This window comes from Neopelma chrysocephalum, unplaced genomic scaffold (genome assembly GCF_003984885.1).
Source record: "Neopelma chrysocephalum unplaced genomic scaffold, ASM398488v2 Primary Assembly neopelma1_25, whole genome shotgun sequence".
Taxonomy (NCBI): Eukaryota; Metazoa; Chordata; class Aves; order Passeriformes; family Pipridae; genus Neopelma; species Neopelma chrysocephalum.
In genome coordinates, this window is record NW_020897694.1 from 26,242,119 (window position 1) to 26,261,617 (window position 19,499).

The following is a 19,499-nucleotide window of genomic DNA, read 5'->3' on the forward strand; positions in this document are numbered from 1 at the left end:
AAGGAAATAGGAAGTCCTTTCCACTTGTACTTCCTAGTAAAATACATACCACTTGCTAATAGTCAAGTTATAGTTTTTCAGTGTTTAACTAACTCTAGCCATAAGTATATTTACTAGAAACAATTACAGTCAATTATATATTAATTTAGTTTTTTAATGTTTAACTCACTGTTTTCTAAAACACTTCTGTTGTCAGAAATATTATCACAGTAAAAAATGCCAAGTCTTTTAAATTTCAGTATAGTAGAAATCATGACTATTGCCATCCTACATATAGGAAGTTTTGGATACAGATGCAAGAAATTATTTGGCCAAATATCACAGTTCAGATTAATAGCAGCACTGGATAAATGGCATCCCATAACTATCTGTTCAGGAATCTATCTACTCAGATGAATTCCCCAACCTACTTCTTCAGTTTTAATCCTTTTATTTCATGTGTAGCAGCTTTCAACATCAGGAATTTAGAAGCAAAGTAATTGTCAAGAGGTTAAAACTATAAAAAAGAAAAATTATTTTAATTCTTTTTTGAGAGGTAAGAGCTCAGAAAAGAAAACAGTGGCATTCAAGCACTGTGTTTCGAAACAGGGTGTGGTAAAAAAAGAAATAAATCACAAAAATAACAGAGGCAGTTGCTGAAAAAAAGTCTTTGTCATTTGAAACATACTGGAAAATTGCTTGAGGCTATACATCTCTGGTTTCCCTAAGCCAATGACAAAAGAGAAAATACTTAGACTTTTAGATAATGTTTTTAAGATTTTGTTTCCATGATAGCTCTCCAGCTCTTACCCTATACTCAGATTTGTGACAAACTAATTTTAACTCACACTGTATGCTATTTAAGTGCGTGTGCTGTCATGTTGGAACACATGCACCTATGATTTTACGCAACTTCATGATTAAACCGCGTGAAACATTTCTCTCTGTAAACCTCTCTTACATAGAGACAGTCTAAGACATGACAGATTTTATGAAAGCTGAAGGATTATACACCACCAAGTATTAAAACTTCAATTTCACAATCTGTCAAATTTCTGTTTACATGACAGATCTCGGGAGAACAAGGCTATTTGAAAGGAGATAGACAAAATAGCTAATTTGTTTCCCAATGCAGTGGTTCAAGCTAATCTCTGTCTCATTTACTGACATTAACACTTAAACTCGCAACCTCTACACACCCAACACTCTTTAATGAAAACATGAGAAAGTAAGGAATTACAATTATCTCACCTCATCTTTATCTGCTTCTTCATCCACTTCATATAAATGAACAGGAAGCTTCTCTGATTTTGTCCCTTTACTAGGAAAGAAAAACCTTCTGAAGTACTAGGAATTTTGTGATTAGTTACACATTTTATAGCTGCAAAAACTAAGATCTTCTTTTCCTAACTGAAGAGGCAAAGGTACAAGAATAATTAAGTAAAAGCATGTAATTTTCGTTAAGTATATTTCTTAGACATCAATTTGCCTCATTTGTACATCTGCCCACAGTCTTTCTTTTGTTCTGCTTGTCGCTGTCCTAATGTGTAACCGAAGAGAACAAGTGCTTTCTCATTCACTGCACTCCTCATATCTTAGGAGCAAGAATTCATACCTGCAACCATTGGCTCCTTGCTGGACAATGCATTTATTTAAATTCCTATTGACTATTGTGGTTTCTGTTAAGGGCAAGTAAAAACCAGGTGCTGACTTGTACAAAACCTGTGAGTGTATCGGAACTTCTCACAGGGAAAGATAACTATTTCTTAACTGATAGATGCAGGAGAGTAGTTAGGGAAGACACAGATCTTCCAGAGTTGGGGTATTCAGAGTATTTAGCCATTATCAAACATTTTAAGTTAAGTTTCTAATCTCTATACTCTCCCTAGAAAATTTTGAAAAAGTATGAAAAGATTTCTCTAGCAGATGGTTTAGAATGTCTGTAACAGATGTAGATTAAGCTTTTACTTTGAATCATCCTGTGAAAACCTGCTCTAACCATCTTGGTTAGGTTCTATTCCCTGAGCTCCTACAGGGAGTTCCAAAAGCTGCCTTTGAAGCTATGGAAACAGGATATTACCATTTTAGTTTCATCTAAACATTAGTCTGTTTTAGTTATCATACTTAAAATCACATTGTCAATGAAACAGTGTCTTGTTTTGACTTGCCTATTAGTAAGGCAATATTATTACAGTACCTTTCCAGAAAATGCTTGAAGAAGACTTTAAGGTTCAAGTTCATCAATATAAATTCCACCCAACAAACCTTTATCATCTCTACTGACTATTAAACATTGATATAGCATATTTCAGTTTACATATTACATGTATTAATATACTTCTGTAATAAATAAGTTTATATTAAATACAGTTAAAGTTCCTTCACAAATTCAATTTATTATACCATTAGATAACATACTTACTTTGGAAGCTGTCGAAACTCTCCTGAGTAATCTTCATATCTATAGTTAACAACGTGCCAGTCTGAATTGTAGGTTTTGATGCACTGTTTTAATGAAAACCAAATATCAGTATTAACTGGAAAAGGATTAAAGGTATTCACTAGGCATAACACAAGAAAACCTCATAAAATATGGCTGTTTATGAACTACTATGGTTACATGTCAACCTCTGCAAATTCTCTACACTTTCTTTCTTTTGCCAATAGCCTAATGCAATATAGCTTTTTGGAACAAATTATATTTTTCAATAGAATGTTATCATCCACAAGACGTGTTTTATATGGTGAATGCATTCAGCATCTGGATTAACCATCTTCAGTTGTCCAAAAAGTTAAAGCAGCATTTCACTACAGCTGAAAAAGCAACTGAGCCTTTAGAAAACTCAATTTCAATTTCACATGTACAGATACAGAAAAATAAAAACATCTTTTTCTTAAATTTATACTTCTAGTGCAATTAAATTAACATTTAAATTTAAACTCCACGCTTGCAGTGGTTGAAAAGCAATTATGTCATTAAATTCTGATCCAGATTACAGGAAATACCATTTGACTCCACCCATATTGTCATAACATAAAAGTACTGATTTATCTTGGCTTTGAACAAAGTAACATAAAACTGACAAAATCTGTTGACAGAAACCATTCCACACAATATTTTACGTTATACAAATAAACCTACATGTACGCTAACATAGCATCTAATAAATCACAAATATTTTCTTTATATTTCAAAATACAAGCTTAATACTTGCCAAGCAACTGATTCTGCAGAAACTGAATTAACTACATCAGTTACCTATGACATTCCTCCCTTCTTGTCTATTCCCTTCAATTTTATCTTAGAAATGTTTAGGTTAGGTATAAAGGATATGTATCACTGTGAATAAATCACTTTGAGGTAGATTCAGCTATTTGGAACTCCTTCAGTTTTACTGGAATTACAACAGCCATTTACTTGTTTTAAATGTTAAAATATCATAAAACCAGTAGATAACACAAAAAAGACAAAAATTTTAAACCTTTTAAGCCTTAAAGGCTTCCACAAAACCCTAAATGAAATGGAACCACATAGAACCAAAGGAATGACAACATAAGCAAACAGTTTTGAGAAACTTTAGGTTTGAGATTGTTTCTTCTACATACAAGTTGAGCAGTCATAATGAATTTTGGCCTCTGCAAATGTTACAGTTATGAATACCTCTGTTCCAGCAAACTGTACATGATTATTATGAACAAACTAAGAATGGCTGGTGTGAGAGAATCTATCAGGAAAAACAAGTCACAACGATTCATGCAAGATTTACTAATGGTCACAATATCACGTATGGAAATCATCCATGTTCATCTGGGAAAGCCAAAAGAATAAAGAAGGTGGAAGAGAAACATCTCCAAGAGCCAATTATAGATACAAAACAATTCAAAGCTATCCGCTAACCCTTCTTTTCCAGCCATCAGTGGAAAACAGTTCTAAGTTTCCCTGGAAATTTTCCCTTGAAATCATTGACAAATAAAAGGCAATAAATATTTAATTTTTTTCAGAGCTTATTTTTCTGTTTGTTTTTAAAATAGCAAATGAAGCAGAAGAAAAACAATTCAGGTATAATATTGTTATTACACACAGCCACATGCAATTTCAATTTTACCTCAGTTACAAACAAGCTTTGAGCTTCCTTCTCTGCATTTTCAGGAACTGTTGAATGAACGTATCGACTCTGCCGCTGCAATAATGCTGTCTGGTAGACAACAAAAGCAATTAATGAAACTTGCAACTGAAGGAAAGATGACAAATTATGGCAACACTCAGTTATATCTAACAAAGAAAAGCTCAGCAGAAAAAATCCTGTGAATATGATGTTTCAGAATAGCCAATTAATGGGAATTTACTACATAAAAAACATAAAATAGATTTAAAAGGAAAAAAGTCATAAAGAAATTTCTTTGAACATTTCAAAATTGGTTATTTGACCAGTTTACTTTGTGCTCTTTAAAATGAGAACATTACTTGGACTTTTTTTTTGCTTTTCTTCTACGGAAGATGTGCCTTCTCATAGAATGACCTGGATTTAGTTTCATTTCTGCAAAGCTGGCATAAAATCTATTTTCAGAAGTACTTAACTTGTACTAAATAAAAGCCAAGAGCTTTAAGTGAAAGTGTGTTAAATCCAAAAGTAATGAATGTCTAAGCTAAGCACCAAAATGCCTTAAAAATAACACTGGGATAACTTTGTAAAGGCAAATTTAATTTGGGTGGAATATACCCACATTTTATTTGCTACATGTAAACTTAGCCTGTATTGGGATTATTTGGCAGGACAAGGGGGAATGGATTCAAACTGAAAGAGGGCAGGTTCCATTCCTGGCAGTGTTGAAGGCCAGGCTGGATGGGGCCCTGAGCAACCTGGGCTAGTGGGAGTGTCCCAGCCCATGGCAGAGGGGTTGGGACTAGATGATCTTTAAGGTCCCTTCCAACCCCTTAACATTCTATGATTCTGTAAAACCTGTAAATATGATTATGGAAAACTGCACAGGGTTAAAAGGTTTAACTTGCAAAAAAAATAATAAGCACTTAAGGTTTTCTGTTCTCTGACTTAGTAATATTTTCTTAATACATTGAATGACAGATATAAATGCTTTGTGTTGTTGGAAACAAGCTAGATAGATCAAAGTAGTACTGAAGAATCATGTGTACAATAAAAATATTTGGAGTAAGTTTGTGCTAGCCAGTGTTCCAAAGAAATAAAAGTCTGATAATGCAGTTTGGTAGAAGAAACCAGTCTTCATATAAATCAAGTATAAAATGAGACTCTGACAAAGACTGTATAGGGAAAATCCAGAAAATGTTCAGATATTATAGTGGTGAGAGATAAAGAAACAGAAAAACTGACTATATTCCAAAACTGTGACTACTTGAAGGAAATCTGATGTAACACGGACTAGCTTCACTCATACAGGCCTGAGGATAAGAATTGCAGAAGAGGTCACATGAAACAGCAGTTGAACACTTCAGACACCTCCCCAGACTGCCCAAACAAAATGCCTGAGGATATTCTTGATAGGTTTGTTTCTTCTCCAGTGATAATTCAGAGCTGTTCACCAAAATGACCCTGATAAGTGAACTAGTCAATCAGATAAGAGAACACTTGGCATAAGTAAACTGGACTCCTCTTGAGCTGTGATACTGAAGAGGCACAATACAGAAGGGGATTTGGGTAGTGTAGCCTATTCCTGCTCTTCAGTCCCAAAGCCAACACCTGGTATAGGGCATCATCACGAGTGATCCAGTGTTTGAACATTAATATCAGTACAACTTCTTCTGCAAGAAGTCTTGCTTTAAACTTTCAATTAAACACATGAAACCCAAACTATTCTAAATACCTGTAGCTTCCCAAAACCTAAATTTTTTAGCTCAGAGTGGGAAGGCTACAAGTAGAGTTATTCATGTAGGAAACAATGAAAAAGAAGCCCTCAGACTATATTATAAACAGAGTCCAGATGCATTCAAGCCAGAGAGAATTCATTAAAAGTTCAACATGTAATTTATGGGACTTCAGATGCCCTTCTGTAGAAATACAACAACTAATCACCAACCTTTCCCATGATAAACAAGCTTAGCTTCAGCTACTTGGCTGAATAAAGTTAATTTACAGAATGTTCAGGTGCCTGCATACTTTGCAAACACAGATATTTTGACTGCAGGTATGGGCATGTGTCTAAGAGACTTTCCACACTATTTACTCCAACTCCAGTTTCTAAGATACTTCGTAGTCATCCTAACTAGATCTACAAGAAGATTACCAAAAAAAAAAGAGTATACTTAAATAAACTATTTATTTAGATAAACAGGTAATTTAAAAAGAAATACAACAAGACAATCACAAATCTTAGTTAAGTCTGGCTTAGTCAAGTCAGAAGCCTGTTATTAAGAGTGTATTTTGCCAAAACCCAGTTTTGGCTGGAAGCATGCAGCTCAGACTAGCAGATTGCATTTGAGCAGGTTCATGCCCTTTGTTACTAAGAAGGGGGGGGAAAAAATCAGTTTAAGAATTAAAGAATAACAAAAAGCAGATGCTTTTTTTGAACATCAGAAAGGGAGGGAGGAATATCTAACAGTGACTGATCATCTACTCCAAAAGGCAATAAAATTGCTGAGTTGCAGAAGCAGACCTTATAATCTGAACAGATGAAGAAATTGTGCTATTTCTTCTTCTGTACCCAACAGAATAAATTAAGCAGTGTAACAGGACTAAGGTAAAAGAGTTTGTGTGGGTTTTTTTGTAGCTAAAGAGCGCTGAGAAACAACAGATAGGAAGTTATCATCTCACATCTACTCCTGCTAAAAACTTGTCTTTATCAAAAAATAATAATAATAAGGAAGTGGGGGCGGGGAAGGGAGGGGAAGGATTAAATTACCTGAAAGTCATCATAAGGGAACAGTAGCATCTCACGTAAAGGATCATTCAAAATCTGTGTTTTCCTCTGAACAATGACATTTTCATAGTCTATCGGTTCTATGAGCTTTGGTTTTGCCTGGGGGAAAAAAGAAAAAGGCAAAATGAATTCAGGTATATTGAGGAAAAATGACAGTTGTTGACTCATTTTAAGTAGTTACTCTTTTAAAGATTGGCAGAATTATATTTTGTCTACATCAAAAACATACAGTATTTGAAATGCAGACTTTATGTCATACCACATCATACAAATAAATCCAATTGATAATTAGAGACAAGGATGCTGTTTGCCTCAGAAGGAAGAAGCAATACTTCATAAAACACAGTAAGTCAGAGCTTATCAGAATAATCATGTAAGTATTCTCACAGAACAAAAAAAAAAGAAATTACTAGTCTCTTATATTGGTGACTGCCCTTATAAAGAAATTACTAGTCTCTTATCATGGCGGTTGCCTTTGTTTGATACTGCCCTGAAAGCCCTGATCTGGGTTTAGCAGGAATGAAAACAATCTTAGCGCAAAGATCTAGCTTTCTTTTAATTCAGCAGTAACCTGCAGTAGGGGTAGACTAATTGACATTCCTCCTTCTCTTTAGTTTTTTCAAAATTCCCATAGGCCATCTACTTCCTCTTAATTGCACAAGTAGCTTTCTTCAGTTACTAGGCATTGATTCAACATAAAAACCCCTTACCGCAGTCAAGGCATTACAGCTGCCTGTGCACAATCACATAGAGAAAAACCTTCACCCTGCCAAGCGTTGTTAAGTGGTCAGATGGCAGGCAAAGCAGATTTAGGCAGAGCTCTGAATGAGGCAGCACTGCCTCAGTGTGTGCAAACTAATGCAAAGCTGGAGTTACAATCTAGCTTGCACTTTCTGTAACTAAAATTGTGCACCACATTATTGGATGTAAAATTACAATTTCTTACAAGTAGCAGTTATAAGAGAGTTTACAATTGATGCTTTCTTAAAGTCATTGGTACTAATTTCAATGTAAGATATATTAACCATAATAGAGCAGCAAGGCCACCTTCTGCCATCGCTATAGGTAAACAGACAAGACAAGCTTTATATATAGTTTTGTATAACTCAAGACAATAACCTTTCAGATTCTAGTTGTACTGCACAGAACAAATATCTTTATCAGTAACCACTATAAATCGTTAGTATATTAATAATATTCCTGAGAAACCTTAGAGGTGCTTTCTTTATCCAAAAGCGAACCAAATAAATTTTTCAAGGAATTAGGAAAGCTTTACTCAGAGAAAGTTTTCAGGCTTAGTTCACAGGCTACTCAAAAAATACTGAACATTCCCTCATATCGACCACACAGTAGTTTTACTGTTAGGAAAAATGTGAGAACATAACAAAGCATAACATCTGAACGGGCAAAAAAAGCCAAGTGTGGAAATAAATTTACCAAAAATGATGAACAAAATGTAGCTTTGTCAACAAAAATAACTACCATTTACAATCACACTGGAAGGATTTAGTTCATAAACTATATAACAACATGATCAGCACAGACGAATACTTCTAGGAACCATGGTGGAAAATTATAATGTTGAGTTTGACATCTTTCTCATCAGAGGAGATGGAGAACGGCTGTTCAGTTTGCTCTATATTGTACTCTGACACACTTTAAGACCTTAGCACCTAAGCCCCAACTGCTGCTACATCTTCTCCTCTTGTTCATGAACATGATTTATCACAAAGCCATAAACTAACACCGGTGTCCACCAGAAAAGGCTTAAGTTTATGTTAGTGCACCCATCTGAGTTGAAGTGGTTGGACCATTTAGCTCAGAAAAGCATAAGAAAAGCAGGTAAACACAACCAAAGAAAAGGTTATATTTTTGCTAATGTACTATTTATACAAAATACTATAGTTGCAAGAAAAATTGTTGTTAAGTTTACATTTGAGTGTTCAGACTCAAAGGAATCTCCAACTAATGAAATGGCAAACTTCCTCAGCACCTTCTTTACCCAACTATTTGAAACACTTCCTAGACACTGACTCTGCTAAATTAACCCTTCACAAAATTTCAGGTCGAGCAGCCCCGTCCAAGAGATTGTCATAATCAGTTCTGATTCCAAAGAAATTCCAGTAACTTCACCTACCCTCTCCAAGTCTTCACTAAGGAATAAATTTTCTTCCTTAAGCACGAGACAGGGATAACAGGGATAAAGGAAAAGCCTTTCAAATTTTACTGCTCTGTAAAGCAAGTACATGTTAACACATAATTCAGAAAACAAGGCACCCTTTGCTCTCCTTTCTCCCACTTAGAGTGTAACAGGTTTCTCTCTACCTATCAAGCAAGCAAGAAGACCCTGCCAATCACTAAGCTTTTGAGCTCTTATGCAAAACATTCTTATGTCAAAGCAAGGTTTAGAGACTACTAATATAGTGGCCAAGTCACTCCATTTGGTCAAGTTGGCCTTTACCACGTGACCACTCCTTTTCAAGGGTTTGTCAGGAGAAATGATACACAATATTCTGTGGTGGCAGGTTGGTTTGAGAGTGGTGCAGCATTCTCACCATTTAGGAGAAGGAAAAAAGAATACTGCAAATTAAGCTGTGCCTAAAAAATGAGCAGTAGAGAAAGACCACTTGATTTGTGTCTACAATCAGTTTTCATTGGTTAGCTAAAAAGATTTGGCTTCACAATTGGCTTAATTGAAAGCAGGGCTGAACCTAGATGGACCCTCCCTCTCACAGCACGTTCCTGAGCTTTCTCACACTGACACCAGCAACTGAGCCAGAGTTTTTGTGACAGATTAGAAGGTGATCTGGCTTGAGAGAGTTCCTTCCAACTAGTGAGCTTTCAGCCAGATTGTGGCTCTGAAATGCTGATCAGATGCCTGTGTGACCACTTGTGGCAATTTGGGGAACTTTTCAAAGGAGAGAATAAACATTAGTGTGGTCAATACAGTCAGAAAGCTCACATTTCAGGACATCTACTATCTGAACTAGCAAGCAGTTAGATCACAGCACCAATTCCACAACTTGGTAGCAAGGGAAAGTTGTCATCTCAAAGGGGTAGTGGATTTTTACATGGTGCTGCATATAATCAGCATTCTCTTCCACTTCTCCCTGGTGCTGAAGAGCTACATCCTGTTAGTTCTCTTGCAAAGATGATATATGAAGACTGGAAGAAAGTTAGTTCTGGATTCTCTCATTTTACTGGCAAAAATAGAGGAAAAAGATTACTTTTAAAGCCAATGTAACTAAAATTATTTCATGGGCATGCACACACACATACAAATCACTTCTCTAACACATCTAATTCAAAAACCAAAGATACATACACTGCAGCTTCAAAAATCAGCCAATTCATTGCAAATGCCTCTCTCTATCCTGTAGTCACAGAACTGGTTCACCACAACCATAACTTTTGTGAAAAGGAATCTTAAAAGAATAAAATCTTTGCTTACATTTTGTTTGCATGCTGTAAACACAAGATTTAAAAAAAGAAACAGAATCCTCCCTCATTAGAAGCTTTTATAGAATCTAAAGCTCACTGTAGCTGAGGTCTTGAATACAGATCTCTCCTATTTAATCAATAAGGTACCTGATTGGCAGAAATATGGTTTATGTAAAAATTTATGAAGAGTTTGCTTCCTCACGTTTCTCCTAAATGTTACTCATTGCTTTCTTAGTTGTTCATCAGATTCAAAAGGAAGAGGATGTTTTATCAGTTTGAACCAGATACAAAAAAAGAAAACAATAAACAGCATGCTGATACTGGCATTTAGCCAAACATAAAACAGTGCAAGGAAGCAGATTCTCTCTCAGACTCTTCTACACTAAAGAAAAAAAAAAATATGGTCTATTATTTCATGTAATATCAGAGAAAATATGTTGAGTAGTTATAGTATTGTTGAATATGATTTATGGACCAGCTGACACAGGTAAAACTCAGCCCAGTCAAAACTGCAACATCGAGTTTATAGGCACCAAAAGTCAGTCTTTCAAACTAGGCTTAACTTTTCCTATTAATCAGCAGCTAAAGGCATTTTTATTTTTGTCATCTAGGAAAATGCTAAGAGCATATAGCTTCATGGAGTCCAGCACTCAAGCCAGCCAATGCTATATTTGTTGGAACATAAAAGAGCAAATTATCTGCCGTACCACTTTGGTTCTTCCCTGAGTATTATAAGCACAGAAACTTACCAGAAAAAAAGAAGTATTTCAAAAAAGCAGTCATGACACCCACACAGTAACCAGAATCTGCCATATTATAGTTAATCTGCCAGAACACAGTTTATATATTTGGACAAGCAGTGTCAAAATTCATCACTGAATTAAGAAATTTTAAGAAATTTTAAGTTAAGAGTTCAATGATTGCCTCCATTACATATTACAGGAAAAAAACCCACAGTACATGTTTTTCTTGTATGCTTAAATTGAGAGAAATGTTACCTTTCAACTGTCATCTCAGAAAGCAAAAGATGGTCAGGTTAAGCACACTGAATATTGTTAGCCTCCTGCTATAAAACATCATTTACCTTATAAAAACATATTTAGCATATACACCTGCAAATTAACAAGTTCCCATAAAGAGTAAAGTGGAGCTACAGGCACTAGCAGGAAATGGCATAAAAATAGATGAATAGGTGTTATGTATTGCTCAACATTGGCCTGAGGCAAGCCACTGTGGAAAAACAATAAGAATATTTAATAGTAAACATGGGTAACAGTTCCCTATTATTTTATGTCAATAAATATAAAATAAATTGCCCAGGTTGAGGTTTTAAAAATTAATTGAAAAAATTATTTGTATCCTAGAGCTTAATTATTACATTTTACACTGCCAGCATGTCTCCAAGCAGAAAGATGACCTCCAAAAGATTCAACTTCCAAGAAATATCATCTGTTTTGATAAGCAGCTACTACTTCTGACTATCAAAGTGCAGCTGGACAGCACACATACTCATCCAGTAATTTCTACAACAGCTAGCACAACAACAGTTTATCCTAAGCAGGGTTTTGAGGCACCACCTGAAAAATCTAAATGCTTTTTCCATGGGCTCTTCTTGCTTGTTAGCCTCAAAAGCAAAGTTATGACACAATCTAATTCAAATTGCAGGAAAACAAGAAAGTACACGTACTGAGACACTGGCACTGAAAGCAGTAGAAGACTCCTTTTGTGAACTTACCTGCCTAACCAGGAAAAGTTAATTCAGGCACAGTACTCAATCAAATAACATTGTTTCAATAACACATGGGATGCTTCCAGTTACAAATACCAGGTTTCCTCCATACTCTGGCTAGAGTATTCACTCTCAGTGAACTACATTTAAATAATTAAATGAATATGACAAAAAACCTGTTGCTTCCTTGAAGTCCTGATCACTGATTCTCTCTCATCTTTATAAAGAATATTCAAAAAACTTGAGTACAAGGTAAATCACATCATAATTGCCCACATAAAAGGAATACATGCACACCTGAAAGAATTTTTTAGGCAACAGCTGGTGAGAAGTATTACTAGAGTAAATTAGAAGCCTACTGTTCCATATGCTTTTGAGGATTGCTATCTAACATAATTCCAAGGTTTCTAATCCAGAAAACAAGAAGTTTAGATTTTGTTACAGCAACTAGCAATGTTACCAGTCTTACTTATTACCTTACTGCACCCTGTACCAGTGACAAGACACCTATTTTCAGTGTGGCAGTAAAAATGTAGTGCAACGTCACAATTCAATGAAAGAAAAATGGACCCAAATGTCAGTGTTAAACGAAACATAGCACCCTACTTTTCACTTTGTGCCTAGCAGTACACTTGCTGCAAATTGTCCTTGCACCACTTCATCTAGCTTTCCTCAATAACCAGACAAAAGGAGAAGTAAAAAGGGATGTTATACCATCTATAATTATGTGCCATATATATGCTTCTCTCTCTCTTTATACATATATATATGTCAAAATATAACAGATTAACAGCAAAACAGCAACTGAAATGACTGCAAAGACATTTTTCATGTGACCTATGTGGAACCTAAATGTTCTTCCCTTTAAATGTTGACCTTTGTTTTGAATACACCCACTTTATCTGAAAATGCAAAAAGGGAGGACAAACACTGGAGGTATAATATTCCACGAACATTAAATGTAGTAGTGCTTGGAAAATTATAAGGAGGTAGTTCATAAATGGTTATAATAAACACAGTATTGTTTCATACTTTTTTTTCTTTTTAAGTAAGTACATATGCTTGCTGATTAGCTGCAGTACTCTAAGAATCTGCAGAAACACTAATATCCTCTCTGAGTATTCATGGGGGAATAAAAACAGTTCTAAATAAAGTTAAACATTCCAAAGGCAGGAAAGCACACACAAGATTAGCTCATATTGTACTGATGAAGATCTGGACCAGAAATCAGAACACACCCATACAAAAAAATCCCACGTTTTACTAACAACTCTCTGAATACAATGAAACTAAAGAAAACAGCGTCAAGGAAAAGAAAGTTTGTCTTACTAGCACACGTGTAAGCTTTCAGTTATATACAGTAATGATCCCCATACAGTTACAGATGAGTATTACTAAATATAAATGGCCAAAATGTTTTACTTCAATTCTTAAATGCTTAGTGTGAAGCTCAAATAAGAGGGGGGACAGCATAATTTGAGGATCACAGCCCCACTAACTTCAACCACAGACAGATAAATGAAGAGGGGACCATCAGCAGCAGCAATTAAGTATAAAATATTACGAAGTTGCAATTTTAATAAGAATTATCGAAGCACTTTTTTCTACTGATATATAAGTTATTAGTTTAACAATCCTCCTCTGTTATTTGAAAAAGTTTATTGTCCTAGCTGGAGAGAGTCAGTAGATTCATTACAGCTCACTTATTATGTTCTCTTGCTGTACTATTGAAGTTCCAACAGAACTGACTGTGTAGCGATATGTAAGAAAAAAAAGTTCTTATTTGATTACTTCCCCTATATACAAATATATTCCCTTTTCCCTCACTCGAAGCTATTTTAAAACTTTAAATTCCTAAATAATGTGCAGTAAAGGCAACGAAAAACAGATCCTTTAACAGAAGTACTCATGAATTATTTAAACAGTTCTTTGATAATTTAAGTAAACTTAAACTGTTACACACACATTTTAGAGAGTTCAAATATATATTAATTGAAAGATATACTGGGCAATTAAAAAATAGAGGTGCTAGAAAGTATTTTAAAACATAAGTAGTTTTCGTGCTAGGTTCAAAGAGGTGTACAATTATGCTAGACAGACTGAAAAGCAGCTAGTATGAAAACCAAATTCCAAAGTCACACTCAAAGAAAACCAAAGATTTGGCAAACCAGAACAGTAAAAATTAATTAAAAAGGTAAACAACACAGAAAGAATTAAACCTAAATCTTAAACAGGAGTTATTCACAAGTAAGAATGCTGGAGCTTCTCATTAGCGTCAGATTAAGCAGTTTGTCATTGATAAACAGAACTGGAATTATTAAAGGGAAGAGACAGCTTATTTAAACAATTCTTACCAGCACTACCACAGGACTCTCTGCTTCCACTTCACAAGGACCTGCATCCTTGCCCTTCTGCGGAGATTCTATAGTAAGCTCTTTCTTAGGATTTCTGTTTGTTCTTGCCTGCATTCTTTGATTGAAAATACAAACAGCAGCAAAACCGTATGCTTTTTGGCATCAAAGTTATTGACATGCCAGTGATCCAGTGAAAACAATAGCTTTTTCCCTGGCACAAGCAGTAGAAAGAACAGACTAGTCTAACTTCTCAGCTGCAGTTTGCTAAATCTGTTATGGTGGGAATGCATGACAGACAAAGGCCAGCCCCTACGCATGCTGTATTCCTCTGAGGAGAAGAAAAAAAAAAAAGGTGGATCCATTTAAATGCCTTAAGGGTATGAGTCAAATACAAAAGGGAATGTGCGTTTCTAAAATGACCATGTAAAACAGCCCAAGTCTTGTACAGCACTCACAAAAGTCAAGGCTTCAGTAATTCAGAAGTATTTTTAGTGTAAGAATTAATCACTTTTTGACAACTGTGTCTCTTCAGAAGTATAAACCCCTAAGTATTTCTTTTTTGGATTTATTTACATTAATATCTCTTACTTAGGTACTATCAACAACCAGCTACTAACCAAGTACATTCTCCAGGATCAATGCCCCAAACAGATAACATTGCTCTGTTCTGGGGCAAGGGTGGGGATGATCTTTTTATCTTAGTACTAATTCCATATTAAAAGTTCTAGCTTAACATCAAATTGCTCTCACAGTAAAAATCTTATATGCTCTACAAGGGTGCTAACTCAAAATAACATTCAAAAAACATCTTTACACCTCTAACTCTTAAGCACTTAACTCTTCAACTACCAGGTGTCTCCCTTGTCTTGTGAACAGTTTGCAAAAGCGTCTTTTGGCCTGGAGATTTAGGGGTACACTGTGCTTTGTGCAAGTTCCTATCCTTAGCTACAACATAAACTCAAGTCATGCTTCAAATCTGCTTTTGAAATCCAACCTACTCTTCTACTATACTGTTAATTACAGACACTGTTCAGTGCACATATACACACACTGGCCAAATAAGAAGCAGCAATTTTATTGGGATGATTTCTGTGCAATTCTTTACTGTAATGCAAAGCAATTTTGTATGCAACCTAGTTGACATTTTTGGCAATTTTTAAGGTTTGACTAATCCAATTTACACACACACAGTAGTTTTAGCATATGACTGTATGCTAAATTCCTCCTGAAAGAAAAAAAAAAGTGAACTGTGACGAGAAGTTTTCTTCAGGTTTTGAGAGGAATATTTTGGTTTTCCCTTTGTTTCTTTTTAATACTAATGAGCTGCAACCTCCAACTACACAAACCTCAGTAGCTTTATTTACCAAGCAAAAATACATCTGAGAGAAAATTTACCCTCCAGAGAAGCATATCCCTATTTTAGACTTTGTCCACTAAGGAACCAGACAGCTGTGGAAACTGAGCCACCATCTTCATTCAATTCTCAATTCTGTTCCACTTCTTGGAACAGTTAGTTATCTCACTTCAATATAATTCATCTTAAATTTAACTTAGCATGAATTTTTATCTACTCTCTAAGAGAAGAGGAAGTCACCTTAATCTGCAGAAAGCAGATGAAGTTGTGGAGAAACAAAAATATCGTCTTCTAGTGCTAGTATTTTTAAGAAGACACAACTTCAGGTCTTCAGATCTAACATAAGATGTTGATATCCCTTTCTTTTCCCCTTCTCTCCACTCTCACACTTGCATAACACACTGCTTTTTCAACCTACTGCACTCGTGAAATTGAGTCTGACCAAGAGTTTGCCCATCCCATCCACAATGCAAGCACATTTCTAATGAGTGCACTGAAAGAAATAATAACATTTCAGTCAAGCCAATAATGATTTACTAAGCTTCCATCTTTTTCTCTAGGTGATACAAGTTCAATCTATTTACTTTTTAAGCTGCCTCTCTCATATATAGACATCAAATTCTAGAAAACAGTATGCGTAAAGTTTCTTTAAGAGTTAAGAAGGAAACCAGCAGTTTAGTCAGATTTACAAAACAGATCTTCCTGTGTAAAGTAAGGTAGACAATAGTTCAAGAACATTTAGTTACACTTTTTATTTTGCACCAGCCCCTTTTTGTTTTCAGAAAACGGAAGCATAGAACAGCTTAAACTAAATTACACCATTACTTGAGGATGCAGCTGCCAAACAGGAATTTGTTTTATTGAGATGGGCTGCAATTATACTCAACTGCAACCAGAAATGCACAACCTTATTATGAATAAGGCACTTGCAAACCCTCACACTAATGAAGACTTAAAAATATTATAAGCTTTAAATAGTATTTCTTCTGCTTAATTTAACAAAGAATTCTACTTCTTAACTGCAACATTGTTTTATCCTGGTCAGGTACTTCTCTTAAATGCATCTGGGTAACTTTAGTTCAGTATAAATGTGATTCTCTTTCCCCAGCATTCTTCCTATTCTTCTCAAAATATGATGAGGGATAAAAAGAAAGGCAACAGGCTAACATTTCTATAACATCAGTTCAAAGATATAAAAGTTATTTTTCCTTACTGAACGACTAATGTAATTTCTCATTTGTATTTCATTAACACACAAATATCATTAGAATCACAGAATCATAGAATTGACTGGGTTGGAAAAGACCTCCGAGATCATCAAGTCCAACTCTTGATCCAACACCGCTGTAGTTAGTAGACCATGGCACTAAGTGCCACATCCAGTCTCATCTTAAAAACCTCCAGGACTTTAAGACATGTTGAAAATTTATCACCGTGTTATATGACCTGTAGTTTTAACTCCCTTAACTGCAATTAAAATAAAAACTATATAAAAAAAAATACTCGACTTGTTGTGTCAGGCAGTTAGTTACCCAAATAAGGATCAACAGATAATACAGGAAAGCAATGCGCAAATAGAATGTCACCATATAAAAGTTATTTAATTGCACTTCCAATACATCTCCAAAAACTGCAGGAAACTACTAGCTAGAGACTTATCTGCAAAATAACTCAGATTATTATGGAAACAATGCATTTCATCTTTTTAGAAACACAATGGCTTTAAAGGCTTCACATGGTACTTTTAACAACAGTAGCATTTTCAACAGCCAAATAGTTGGCTCCCTTCTTGCATCACATACTCTTAAGGAATAGCCTATGTAATTAAAAAATTACAAAGGTAACAAAGTTCTTAGTATTTCTGGAATGCCTCAGTGATTTATCCAGCCAATTTGCTGCCCAATAGACAAGTTCCTCACATACACTCTCTTATTCCTCCAAATCACTTTTCATTCCAAGAACTTGCTTACCTAATGTAAAATACCACATAATGAAAAGTGAATGATAGTAAGAGAACAGGTGGCATACGAGAATTTCCTCTGAACTTTAATGGAAGAAAGTATGACTACCCAGCCTCCCTGTAGGAACAAGCTAAAATCTGAGTAGTTCGGTTTAATGGCCCTTCTTCTTTTGCTCCAAGTCCTACTTAAGAGCTGCATCAAGATCACTAAACCTACCAGCTGTTAACTACAGCCACCAAACTTGTCTCTGTTAGCCGTTCTAGGGAAAGACTTGTCACTTGAACTATAGCAACTGTGAGGAGGAGGAAAGGAAGGAATATCATATTGCTGTAGGTTTGCATGTCCTGTATATGTGAAAATGGAAGGATTTGACATTATTTTCTAAAACATCTCTTTACTAAAGCATCTCTTAAAAATTAATTAAAAAATGAGAAGGATGGATAACTGGAAGGGGTTTGATGCTTTGTCTTATTAGGGGTTTGGAGATTGTTTGGGTTTTTTTTGGTTAGTTGGTCGGGTTTTGGGTTGGATTTTTAATGCAGTAGCTTATCTGAAAATATGGACCCACTCCAGCAGAATAACAAGGATCATTAAAAGCTGGTTCTTCTTGCTCTCATCTGTATTACTACAAGATATTCCAGCACTACTCTCCCACACTTGGCAGCCTGCCTTGCAGCTGTATTAACGGGTAACGTTTCACAGATCAGTGGAAGATTCAGTGTTGCAGCTATACATATATTCATACTGCCAAGTTTCGTAAGTGACCAACAGATATGCACTTGCCCTGAAAGAATATATTCACAAGTTCAAGAGAAAGGCTGATAGCAGATGGAATGCAGATACAATTCAACCGGCAATGCCCTCTCATCTCACAGTGTAGCATCAATTTTACACGACTTTTTCCAGGAGCAGTATGCTCCTAGAGAAGATTGTTAATTCAGTTCTGTCCTTGGGCTGAAATAAGAGGGCATCTTTGTTTACCTCTAAACAGAAATATAAAACTGTCTTGGACTTCACGCTGTAGAGTTTTAAGAATCAAGAACATTGCAAGGGTTAGCAATTGGCTCCCAGCTTTGGGTCTTCAGCACAAGACAGACACAGACCTGTAAGAGTGGGTCCAGAGGAGGGTTACAAAGATGATCACAGGGCTGGAGCACCTCTCCTATGAAGACAGGCTGAGAGAGTTGGGGTTATTCAGCTGGAGAAGAGAAGGTTATGGGGAGACCTTATAGCACCTTGCAGTTCCTAAAGGGGGCCTACAGGAGAGCTGGAAAGGGACTTTTTACAAGGGTATGTAGTGACAGGACAAGGGGTAATGTGTTTTAAACTGAAGGAGAGTAGGTTTAGATGAGATATTAGGAAAAACTTCTTTAGTCAAGAGGGTGGTAAGGCACTGGAACAAGTTGCTCAGAGAGATATATTGTAGATGCTCCATGACTGAAAGTGTTCAAGACCAGGCTGGCTGGGGCTTTAAGCAACCCGGTCTAGTGGAAGGTTTCCTGCCCAGGGCCAGCAGGGTTGGAATTTGATGATCTTTAAGGTCCCTTCCAACCCAAACCATTACATGATTCTATCATTTACTTTAACTGCATTTCATTTCATGACAGAATAGGATACCTGCATCTACAGATCACTCAAATGAGCAATTCAGGCTGTTCTAAAGCTGTTCTAAATGGACATATTCATCGGGAAAGAGGAGCAGAAAAGTCAACTCCTTTCTGTGTGCTCATTAAGTCTAGCCTTAAAATCCCCACCCATGCAGCTTCTCCACCACAGGTGTCATCTTCCCA

At 35.7% G+C, this 19,499-nt stretch overlaps 1 protein-coding gene across 1 annotated transcript in view; it reads right to left on the reverse strand.

The window, feature by feature from the left end:
- The window catches only part of DOCK9 (dedicator of cytokinesis 9), a 102,951-nt gene that overhangs the window by 59,328 nt on the left and 24,124 nt on the right, over positions 1–19,499 (reverse strand). The window contains exons 2-5 of the mRNA XM_027675185.1: positions 6,853–6,969; positions 4,086–4,175; positions 2,402–2,484; positions 1,231–1,300 (exon numbers count right to left, since the gene is read on the reverse strand). Of these exons, the coding sequence (XP_027530986.1) occupies positions 1,231–1,300; positions 2,402–2,484; positions 4,086–4,175; positions 6,853–6,969 (360 nt within the window). The remainder of the gene's footprint in view (positions 1–1,230; positions 1,301–2,401; positions 2,485–4,085; positions 4,176–6,852; positions 6,970–19,499) is intronic.